Raw genomic sequence first — 11,454 nt, 5'->3', positions numbered from 1 at the left:
AATAAATTATGTTTTGTTTGAAAATATGTCATTTCATTTCCATTTTGTATTCCTTGCATGCAACGTTACTTGTCGCTTGAAACTGCTCACATCTTCACAGAGCTCAAGCGTTTCAAATAATTTTTTTTTTTTTTTTTTTTGTTTTATTTGAGACACTTTACCATCTCTGCGGCATTCGTGTCTTGATTATTTAATTTCTACAGAGTTTTGTAGATATTACATTCTTTAAGGAATTCTAAAAGTGAATGTTCTTGTGATTCTTCGTTTCTTAAGATTTCGTAGACTGTTCCTCTTATACTGTGTTTATCACGTGCTTCTTAGAATCCGTGGCAGTCAGTTAGAATATGTTGAATTGTAGTTTGTACACCACAGAACTGGCAAATCGGTGCAGTAGTTTTCTCGAACAAATATGCGTGTGTCAGTCTAGTGTGCCCAATACGAAGTCTTGAAAGAACACGCTGGTCTGCGGGACTTTTCCGGTCTTTGTACTGCGTAGGTGCGTATTTATTTTGCCTGAGAAAAGATTGATTCGAGTGCCATCGCTGTTCCCATGTCTCCCATATGCTAGTTTTCACGCGTCTCACAGCGTCTTGAGCTGGAACTCTAGAGTCGGCAAGTGGCGTTGATCTGCTACGTGCAGTATTTGCGCATTTGTCTGCCTCTTCATTGCCTGGTATTCCGGCATGCCCCGGTACCCACGAGAAAATAATATTACGATTTCGTGCATGACTCTCCAAAGATTGAATCCATGGATGTCGCGAATTACCTTTATGCAGTGCATCCAGACAGCTAGCTGAGTCGGTTAGAATCAAAGTGCAGTCATTTCTAACCACTTCTTGAGCAGCCACGGTCAAAGCATACGATTCCGCTGAGAAGACACTACATTCGCTTGGTAGGGTGCAACTAATTTTTCTCGGCGGTATGTAAATCCCAGCTCCAGTCTCATTAGCATATTTAGAGCCATCTGTGTAGATCTGTTTATAATTAAAATAGTTATTGGTAATGAATTCGCGAAACTTAGGAAGAACAGTTGTTCTACCGCTGCCAGCCTTTATGCTTTTCCTTAAAGTGTTGTCGATTTTCGGTGGTTCGTCATACCATAAACGATCTGTGAGTCGTTCGACTGGATAAATATTTGGGATTTCCGAGTTGGTGGTTGTACGAAAAATAAGCCTTGATCTTTCAATAAGTGATGTACAACGGTCAATACGTTTCTCTTCCATTCGAATTCCCACTTGTGCTAATCGCTGGGTCAGTAAAAGACGATAGGGTAAGCATCCAGCTTCAGCTAATATGGATTCTACTGGACTCGAACGAAATGCGCCTGATGATAGTCTTACGACTTCATTATACACCGGAGCAAGCATCTCTTCCATTACACTCATATTGCTGCTGATTAGACCAATTCCATACATTAACTTGGAGGTAATCATCGCATTACCAACCTGTAATAGCGTTTTGCGATGACCCCTCTTGAGCTTATACCCAAGTATTTTTAAAATCCTGACTCGATTTAGGCAGCTTTGTTTCACATAAGCAAAGTGCTGGCGAAATTGCATTTTGTAGTCTAGGAGAACACCTAAAATCCTCATCTTTCTGACTTGCGGTATGGGTTCTTTGTTCAATTTGATGGGTCTGCCTCGCTTACGGTGTTTGATACTGCATATGTGCATGAGTTTTGATTTTGGCGCCGAGATCGAAAACCCAACATTCTTCGTCCATTTGATGACTGCGTTGACAGCTGCCCTCAGCTGCTGGCGAATTTTTGTCTTGTCCACACCTTTGGCTGTCAGAAGCACATCATCAGCGTAGAGAAGGACCTCGATGTTCTCGGGAATTGCTTCAAACAATGGTTGCATGGCTACTAAAAATAGCGTTACGGATAGTGTGGATCCTTGAGGGACTCCGTTTTCAGCAATCCGTGGACTTGAGAGTGACCCACTTGCAGAAACCCTGAAGGTCCTTTTATCAAGGTAGCTACACAGGATATTTAGTAGACGACCTTTGATCCTCCATTTTCTCAAAGTTTCTAATATGTGCACTCTATTCGTTGTGTCGAACGCTTTCGAAATGTCGAGTGACACTATTTCTACATGTTCCGAGTCGTTGATCTTTATGAGGTCTTCAAGCTGTGCCAGATATGTGTCAACTCCTTGACCAGCACGAAAAGCATGCTGACGACGGTCTAACCAGTTAGAGGTTTCGAGTTCGGTTATGAGACGACGATTGATCATACGCTCGAGTATTTTCCCCATGCAGCTAAGAAGCGTAATGGGTCGATATCCGTCTGGTGAGCTTCGGTTTCCGTCAGGCTTGGGGATCGGGATGACTACACCCTGGCGCCAAGATTCTGGAAAATGTCCCGATGACCATATCCGGTTGTAAAGCTCCAAAAGTGCTAATTTGGCAGAATTCGTCATGTTTTGGAGCATGGGATATCCGACATTATCTTGGCCAGCTGAATTGCCTCCGCGACGTTGCAGTGCCCATAGTAGTTCTTGCATGGAAAAGTCTTCATTGTACTTCTCTTCGAGACACGGTCGGTCAATTTTGGTGAACATAATAGGTGAGCGATTTTTAAGCCTTTCAGGACAGCTACAGTTTGAAAAACGTTTCTCATATTCGTCTGCAAGCGCATTACAGATGGTTGTACCATCGCTGGTCACCCCAGTTGGCAGTCGAAGGGTGATATTGCAGGTATTTCGCTTGCCTTGGAGACGATTGACACGATTCCAGATTTCGGTAGAGGGAGTTTCCGGGTTGATGCTATCTATAAGTTCCTCCCATGATTTTTGTTTTGCTTCACTTATGATTTTGCGACAGATAGACCTTGCCTCGTGGAATTGGGCTAGCCTTTCCAACTTGCGTGGATCATCATCATCAAGTCTTCTGAGAGCCCTAAGTGTTTTGCGTCGCCTTTTGACAGCCGACTCGATATCTGTGTTCCACCAAACCACTGCTTTTTTCCCTTGTTTGCCACTAGTTCTGGGTATGGTTTTTTCGGCTGCCTCAATCAATCTTTCCGTGAACTCGTCGGCCGTAATCACTTCTCCAGGTATCAGTTTTTCTTCTGCTAAAATTCCGAAGCCTTCCCAATCAGCTTGTTTGAAAAGCCATCTCCGAGGGCGCAATGGTTCTTCGCTGCTGCTTGAACTTCGTATTAAAATTGGGAAGTGGTCGCTGTCAGAAGTGTCGGCAAGAACGTGCCAAGTAAACTTGTGAGATAAGGAAGATGAGCAAATGGAAACGTCCAATGCTTGCGTTCTTCCTGTTGCTGAGTCGACTCGTGTGTGTGAGCCATTGTTCAAGACAACTAGCTCGTTATCTACAATCAGATCAAACAGCTGGTTACCTCTGTGTGCTGCCGGTGAAGATCTGTTGGAGATGTAGCTGCCCCAAGCGACGTGATGAGCATTGACATCTCCTAGAAGCATCAACGGTTTTGGTAGAGAAGTAAGTAGCGCGTTGAGTCTTTCTGTGACATCACTTTCACTGGGCGGCAGGTAAATTGAAACGAGTGTCATCTCTACTGGCGAGTAGACACGGATTGCTACTGCCTGCCCGAATAGCAAAGACCATGGTTTTAAAATAACCGAACAATGATTTTCAGTTTAACAATAAACTTCATCGTTTTTTAATCGTTTTTGAAAATATCAGAAACACGGTATTACAATAATTTTATTGTGATTATTATTGTTACAATGTACTTAATGGTGGAATGAAGATCCATAACCAAAACGAACACTAGTAAAATTTTGCTAGTTTTGAACATAAACATTTTTTCGTGTAGAGATTTGTTTTGTGCACCCGCCATTTTATCAGGAATAATAATTTTTTTCGCTGACAATTTTATTGCAAAAACGACGTGGTAGGTCCATTTTTATACGAATAACTAGGTTTTTTCAACTCATAGTTTTTTTTTTGCAGATTTTAAGCAGTTCCGCGTCGTCGCTGCTACAGCGAGAATGGACGGAGACATTTGCGACTACTTCTGGAGCGAGAATGGACGGAGACATTTGCGACTACTTGGGAACGATGACGGATTGGCCACAAGAATCTATCGAAAACCACCACAAACCATTTGCTTCACTGGTAGCAACCCATTGCAGTATGAGGACAACGATTCCGGTAATTCTCCGAGTGACGGAGCTATTGGGGGTGCTGGAACTTCCAGTGGTTCCTCGTCCGAGCTTCCTCCACCAATTCGTTTGCCACCAGTTCCGCAACCTGTTGCATGTCTGTGTCGACGGAAATACTACGTAGACGCCGTAAAATATCATCCGCCTTCACTAATGAAATTAAACGATGCCAACATGGAGGAATTTCTCAATCTGGATGGTAGACTGAAATAAGAAAATTGTGCTCCAAAAAAGTATTGCCTCAATGGACTAATGTTCCTGTATTATATTATAGTTTATAGTAAGTATTGTCTACCTATGTTGTAAAGAGGCAAATTATTCTTATTTTTTTCTTTTTCAGAACCGTATCATCGGTAATAGCAACAGAGAAATGACTAGATACAAACGTTGAAATTATTCTGGAAAGATTTACCTTGAGCCATCTCTGATCAACAGTGACAAATCGATGCTCATCAGCTGAGCTAAGAGTAACATTATTTTTCGTATCACGAACGCAACCACGGTGTGGCGATGAGTGTGTCTGTAAGTATCTGTTTACTGGTACTTAAAACCTTAAAATTTGTACCTACTAATCGATATTTTTTTTTCTAGCATACTTTGTGTACATCAACGTTGTTAATGTGGACAAATTACACTGCAACTGAGCGTCGGGAACCAGTAATTCGAACTCCATGTTTGGACCAGATTGGGCAGCCTATTTTCGACAGTTTTTGGTCCAGAAATCTCCGGTCAATGCAACACATACGGACATCACACTACTGATCGATCTGCTAAAATTAGCCTCTATATTTGGTTATTACATAGAAGCTTCGGACATGAAAAAATGATGCCTAAGACAACACACTTCGAATGAAAGTAGCCATAATGATGATGACATGATAGCTCGAACAACGCTTGGTAAAGTTTGTAGTCTGAATTTTGATATTTGGATTTAAGTTCAAATCAGGGCTGAATTTCAGCAACATAACCTTTATAATGAAAGGCATTTGATCAATTATAAATTAAAATAAAATAATAATTAATTACTTTTTTTAATTAACTAGTTTGCTTAAGTTTTTTCTTGTTTTGAGGAATTGTATTCCTGATTGGCCGTGCTTTTAAATAAACGTTTATAAAGTTTGTTCAAAAGCACAACTAATCGTGAATAAAATTCCTTGAAACGAGAAATAACTTCAGCAAACTATTCCAATCCATAAAAATTAAATTATTCATAGTAAACCATGACATTTCATGGTTGAAACCATAATTATATACCATAGAAAAACCTTGATTTCCATCCTCGTTTCGACAATGGAAATAAACGGATTTTCATGGTTTTACTATGAAAAAGTGGAAGCTGTTATTACCATGGACTTCATATTTTTTTGCTTTCCAATGTATGGAAAATCGCCATTTTTTTCATGGTCACGCTGCATAACAATACCCCTTTTTCATGGTTATTTTCGCCAAAACAGTGAAATGTATGGTCAGAAACTATGAATTCCAATGTGCATTCACGGTATCGTGGACGATAATAAGCATTGTGTAAACCATAAAATTTATGGTTTGTGAATATAGAATTCATGGTTTTTTCATTGTACAATTCTATTCGGGTGGATATCGATGTTGATCGGTAGTCGTTGAAAAGGTAGTCCGTTTTTGATGGCTAAGGCTGCGCCCTGTCTGCTGTGAGTTGAACACGTGCTTAGCAGGAGATGGTAGTTTCGACCGATGAAATTTGGAGTCATATTGTGGGTCCCTGCGTTAGTTTCTTGAAGGCATATCACAGATGGTTGAAATTTATATATGAGCAGCTGCAGTTCGTTATGATGCGATCGTAGACCTCGGATGTTCCATTGGAGCACGAAAGCGACGTTGCCAAGTTCTTCCATTTCCGTCGAATCTACGGAAAAACGGTCGGCTGAATTTGACGAAATGTTAAGAGGTGTTGAAATACTTGCCAGAGGAGGCAGCTCCCCCGTGTCAGCTGTCACCGGGAGTTGTTGAGGTTGAGTCGGCGTTGCAGATGCGGTTGAAACTGACACGGGGAGTTGCTTGTTTGCTGGATTCCTGCTTGAGACCGGCGAGTTGGGATAGTTTGTAGAAATTCGGCAATGAGTTCTGACTCTATGAGGACTGAGAATCAGGTTGAGGGTAGATGGGGGGGTGTTTTGTAGGTGCAAATTTGCGAGAGTGGTGTCGTCTGTGGGAAAGTAATCGGCTGGATTTGTTGCTTGACAGTTTAAAATGGGAATACTTGCCGTGGAAGGCATGTTCCCCGTGTCAGCTGCAGCAGATGGAAATTCATACTGTGTAGTTGGTTCATTTTCTGTAGCAACTGACACAGGGTAGTGCCTTTTTACTGGATGCCTGCTTTCCAGATGCGTATGTTGATTAGGTTCTAAGATGTGACGTACTCGGGTGGCCGATTCGATGCTGTGGTCGGTATCAGATGAATACAATGGTGTGTGTACCTTGCGAAGCTCGGTGGTTGATGGTGCGTTGTCAGTCGTCATTGTCGTCGTCTGAGAAGAACCTTCCAGAGTTCCGCATGCGAATATCTTCTTCCGGACTATCTTGATGGGTTTTCTTTGGTGCCTTGTCTTGTTCAGTTATAGGGGAGGTTTGCATAGTCCGTTTCCTGCTGATGCTACGATCTGGAAACTTTTGGGAACTTGGGATAGTTTGATTTTCGATTTGTTTGGTGTTCTGCGAGCTGGATCGATTAGTTGGGAGTGTTTTTTTTCCAGAGTCCTTGCGGGATATCCTAGCTTTCAAAGGTGATTCAGTTAAGTCAATACTTGTTTTAGCTCCAGAGTTAATTTTTTCGAGTTGTTGGTTCGATTTTAAGGCAGCTTGATGTACTGTTTGCAATGCTTCCAATTGGGATTTCAGGAGGGCAAAGTCTTTTAACTGATTTCGGAGATTTTCAACCTCTTTGTGAAGCAATTGGATTTCCCGGTCTTTATCGGAGTGTTCGTTAAGCCTTAGCTGGAGTTGGCTCGAATAGCTCTTTTGGAAAGTAGTTCCTTCGACTTCGTTGCGGGCTTCACGGTACGTCACGTTTTTGTCTATCTTGACTCGAACCACTGCTTCCTCCTTCCGGAAGACCGGACAGCTTTTGCTGATCGGTGAGTGGGCTCCATTACAATGGTAGCAGTGTGCTGGGTTCGGGCAGTCCGTGTCGTCGTCTAGATTGTGTTTTTGCGAACAGTTCATACACACCGCCTCGCTGGAACAGTGCTTACGAGTGTGACCGTAGGCAGCACAGCTGCGGCACTGTAGCACGGAAGGGTAGTATGTCCGAACATTGATCCTTAACATTCCAAAATGAATGTGTTTCGGTCTTATAGTTCCCTTGAACGTGAGAATAAGGAGGGGTGTGTTTTTTGTAGTTCCGGTTTTCTTATCCTTTGTTGTGATTCTTTTGACAGCTGTGACTCCTTCTCGGCTAAGTTCTTCTAAAAGGGCGCTTTCATTCCAGTCTTTGGTATCTGGCTCGTAGACAACACCTTTTGTGAAGCTGTATGTTGGGTGGTCAATTACTTCAACAGGAGTTCGGTCAGTATCCACGAGCTGAGTCATTCTTAGCAGTTTGGTATACACTTCCGGTGACTGTGTCCGCAAGACATAACGGCTACCGTTTGCTTCCTTCACAGCAGATACCAGATGACGGTTTCCGTATCCGACAATAGCGTCGACAGATCGTGAAATCAAGAAAGGATTTTGTGGGAGAGTTGGTCGATCGTCATCTTTATCAGAGACCATTCGTAGGAGCATTATGCGTAGAACACCATCATTTTCGTTGTTTGCCATCCATGCTGGGATAGAACCTCTGTCATCCGGTGGATCTGGGTCCCTGCCCGCCATGGCAGGTCGGAGCGAGAGCTTTACTCTCAGTAACCAGTTATTCCTATATTCGACGAAACTTGTTTGCGCGTTTTCTTTTACTCGGGTCACCAAGAATGTAAACAAAGGATGGTTCGGCTATGCGTTCGAAAATTTGCCCAACTTAACGAGTAATTAGACTTATCCGGTATGGAATCTGTTAGTAGTTAATGATTTCTACTGAGGATTTGCGAAAACAGATTTTACAAAATGATTTGGCAGTAAAAGAATGAAAAATCTTTCAGCTGTATAACACGCGTGTGTACACGGGTGGGTACCCGATCAAAAACTGATTTCAAATAATGTGTAAATTTGACCCGACGATATGACGTACAGCCTATGTACTCTATAAAAGGTACAAGGCCTGTACACCAAAAAGGAGTTAACCCAGTCTTATCCGATAACGGATCAAAACTACACTATAAGGGGTTGCGCCAGATGAGTGTGTAACTTTTGGCTACCCCTTAAAGGCGTAAAAATGACCCGTTATTGAGAACCTCCGCGATCTGTCAAATAACGGGTCATTTTATCGGATCAATATTACCCCTTATTTCGAAAGGCTCGATTCCCTTCAAAAGGGGTAGTTTTAGATGTTGTTACATTCAAAGCGTTATTTTATTTGTCCGGTGAATAAAATATGCAGTGATTGTGGTAAGCATTTTATTGAAAATTAAAGTAAAATGTAAAATCTTTCAGAAATAACATTCTACCATATTATTTCTTCAGCACATCAACGACAAGGTCAAAAAACAAGTAAATTCTACTTGAAACCACGAATGGCGGTGGAATTTGATGGTAATTACTTAAGTTTTTTTTGTTTTCAATGTGAAATCTTAATCTTTGGTACTATTCCAGGTTTCTTCTGATAATACTAGCCCCTAATAGGATGCTGAAAAAAAAATATCGACGCGAGGTAAAGAAAGATTCCAATCATTTTTGATTGAAAAAAAAAACGGTTGATTCCAAGATTGTTCCAAGAAATGTTTTTAAAACGCAAAATTACTGGCCATTTTAATAAACAAAGTGAATTAACATTTGGTTTTCATTCATTTCCCAGCAAACGAATTTTCCATAATCGAATACAAATATTTCTGCCATACGAAAGCGTTTAAAATAAGGGGTTATTTTCATACATGCGTTTCAAATAAGGGGTAATTTTCATCCGCTACAAGCGTTATCAAGCTGAGTACCCCTTAAAGGGTAAAGCGGCTTTATCCTTAAAAAGGAGTTCTCCCAGTCTTATCGAATAACGGGTCAAAAGTATTCGTTAAGGGGTAACCAAAAGTTAGCGTGAGTCAAAATGTGCTATAAAAATTTTACCGACATTTGTAGGGTTCTGGCTCGGCTTACATCTCGGATTCGCGAGGCATTTTCGTCCAAGTTTTCGGCTGGTTTCCGTTCTCTTTTTCCTTGTAATCGTCGACAAGTGCGGTCATAAACGCGACAAGATGACGTGAGTTTCTTTTCGAAATTATAAGTTTTAGTGATTTTGTTTAAGTAGTGTTGTATTGTTTAGTATAATTAGTTAGATACTGTGATGGAATTTCATTTCACTTGAAAGTTCCCGATTTATCGGGAAATTCGATGTTGAAACTTCCATATTTACATGTGGCCAGTTTGAGGTTATGTCTATGTGCTAACTTGTCGTTTCTCCCTAAAATAGATCGAAAGTGTCCAAGGACATCCTGTACGAGTGCGTCAATGAGGTGCTGAAGGGTGCCAAGAAGAAGCACCGCCGCTTCTTGGAGACGGTGGAGCTGCAGATCGGTCTGAAGAACTACGATCCCCAAAAGGACAAGCGTTTCTCCGGCACTGTCAAGTACGTTTCTACCTGAACAAACAAGTAGCATCCGGAACTTAACTGTTCTGCATGTGCTCTACTTTGTTCAGGAAGTTTCCAACGGCGGAAACGGACCTGCACTCAGGGTCTTAAAAGCAAATGAGGAGGCAGTTAGTTCTGGCGCGATTATCGCCCGGAACCTGCCGAACTATTCTTTGAACTTAGTCTTGATTGTTGATTCCTTTAGACTACTTCCGGCATCCGGTGGTGAGTTTTTGGACTGATCATGAGTACCATTTGGTCGAATCGAAATCTTGCTTTTTTAACGTTAACGTTTTTGACAAAAACTTCATTTTTTCAATTACTAGTCTTAGTTTTTGAAAAGTTGTCCGATTTGTAATTTGTAATTTATTGATTATCAACTTCAACGCAGCCTGTTAGTTACAATTAACTTTATAGTCAGGTTAAGGAAAGATTTTTAATGATATTCTTATTGAGTTTTAATAATTATTGAGTGTTAATCTGATCAAATATCAGTGATAGGCAAAGGCAATTTCTTTGATAAAGTTTAATTTGTTTTTTAACCCATGCATAGTTTTAAAAATTTAGTCAAGAAAACATGTTATTTACGGCGTGTTCGTAAATTGATTTGTTCTATCGAAGTGATTTTTTCTATCGATGCTGGCGTTCGTTAATTAAACAAACTGTATGCAAAAGCATTGGAAGGTGATTTGATATCTACCAAACAAATCGATGCATCACCCAAACAAATCAGTTTACGAACACGCCGTTATTTACTCATTGAATGTAAGTAAGATTTTTTGTTTGAAATGTATTTGAAATCAAACGACCTTAAAATCGAACCTATTTCTTTGGCCATAATTATATTTTTGTATAGATGGGCCTACGTTAAAACATTAAAGAAACTTCAAAATGGCAATCATGTTATATGTTGGGCCAGCACTATTCATTTTGTTAAAAGATTCAATAAACCCAACATGAGAGATAACTTCATTTCTTATGTTTGTTTTTTTCCCAAAAGGCTAAAGTACATTCCCCGCCCCAAGATGCAGGTGTGCGTGCTCGGCGATCAGCAGCATTGCGACGAAGCCAAGGCCAACGAGGTCCCCTTCATGGATGCCGAAGCACTCAAGAAGTTGAATAAGAACAAGAAGCTGGTCAAGAAACTGGCCAAGAAGTACGACGCCTTCCTTGCCTCAGAATCGCTGATTAAGCAGATCCCCCGTCTGCTCGGTCCCGGTTTGAACAAGGCCGGCAAGTTCCCCGGTCTGTTGGCCCACAGCGAATCGATGATGCAGAAGATCGACGAAGTCAAGGCCACCATCAAGTTCCAGATGAAGAAGGTCCTGTGCTTGTCGGTTGCCGTCGGCCACGTCAAGATGACCCCGGACGAGCTGGCTCAGAACGTGCATCTTTCGGTGAACTTCCTGGTGTCGCTGCTGAAGAAGCACTGGCAGAACGTTCGCTCCCTGCACATCAAGTCCTCAATGGGAGTGGCCCAGCGCCTGTACTAAAGCGGAACGGTTTGCGTGTGTTTCTCGATTGGACCGCACTCTTTTGGATAGATACAGATGCATTTTACTGTATCACATTTAAGTGTTAACATGTAGGGATTATTGCTATGCAATAAAAACTCACAAAAACGTA

General features: G+C 41.4%; 2 protein-coding genes across 2 annotated transcripts; one reads left to right on the top strand and one right to left on the bottom strand.

Annotated features, from left to right (window-relative positions):
- Positions 1 to 6,623: 6,623 nt before the first annotated feature.
- On the bottom strand, positions 6,624 to 7,988 carry LOC129743076 (uncharacterized). Its single transcript, XM_055735021.1, has one exon. The coding sequence runs from the start codon at positions 7,986 to 7,988 to the stop codon at positions 6,624 to 6,626; it is 1,365 nt and encodes a 454-aa protein (XP_055590996.1).
- Positions 7,989 to 9,338: 1,350 nt separating this feature from the next.
- Positions 9,339 to 11,454, top strand: LOC129746868 (60S ribosomal protein L10a). The gene is made up of 3 exons (XM_055740775.1): positions 9,339 to 9,459; positions 9,670 to 9,825; positions 10,829 to 11,454. The coding sequence occupies exons 1-3, from the start codon at positions 9,455 to 9,457 to the stop codon at positions 11,319 to 11,321; spliced, it is 654 nt and encodes a 217-aa protein (XP_055596750.1). The 5' UTR covers positions 9,339 to 9,454; the 3' UTR covers positions 11,322 to 11,454.

Source organism: Uranotaenia lowii, chromosome 2 (genome assembly GCF_029784155.1).
Source record: "Uranotaenia lowii strain MFRU-FL chromosome 2, ASM2978415v1, whole genome shotgun sequence".
Classification (NCBI taxonomy): Eukaryota; Metazoa; Arthropoda; class Insecta; order Diptera; family Culicidae; genus Uranotaenia; species Uranotaenia lowii.
The sequence above is the reverse complement of the archived record's forward strand: the minus strand, read 5'-3'. Positions and strand labels throughout refer to the sequence as shown.

Bases quoted from the DNA above. Each gene is read 5' to 3' on its own strand.
- LOC129746868 (XM_055740775.1), top strand. The intron at 9,826-10,828 runs GTACGTTTCTAC...TTTTCCCAAAAG, and splicing joins CGTTTCTCCGGCACTGTCAA to GCTAAAGTACATTCCCCGCC.
- LOC129743076 (XM_055735021.1), bottom strand. From the start codon at position 7,988: ATGGCGGGCAGGGACCCAGATCCACCGGATGACAGAGGTTCTATCCCA.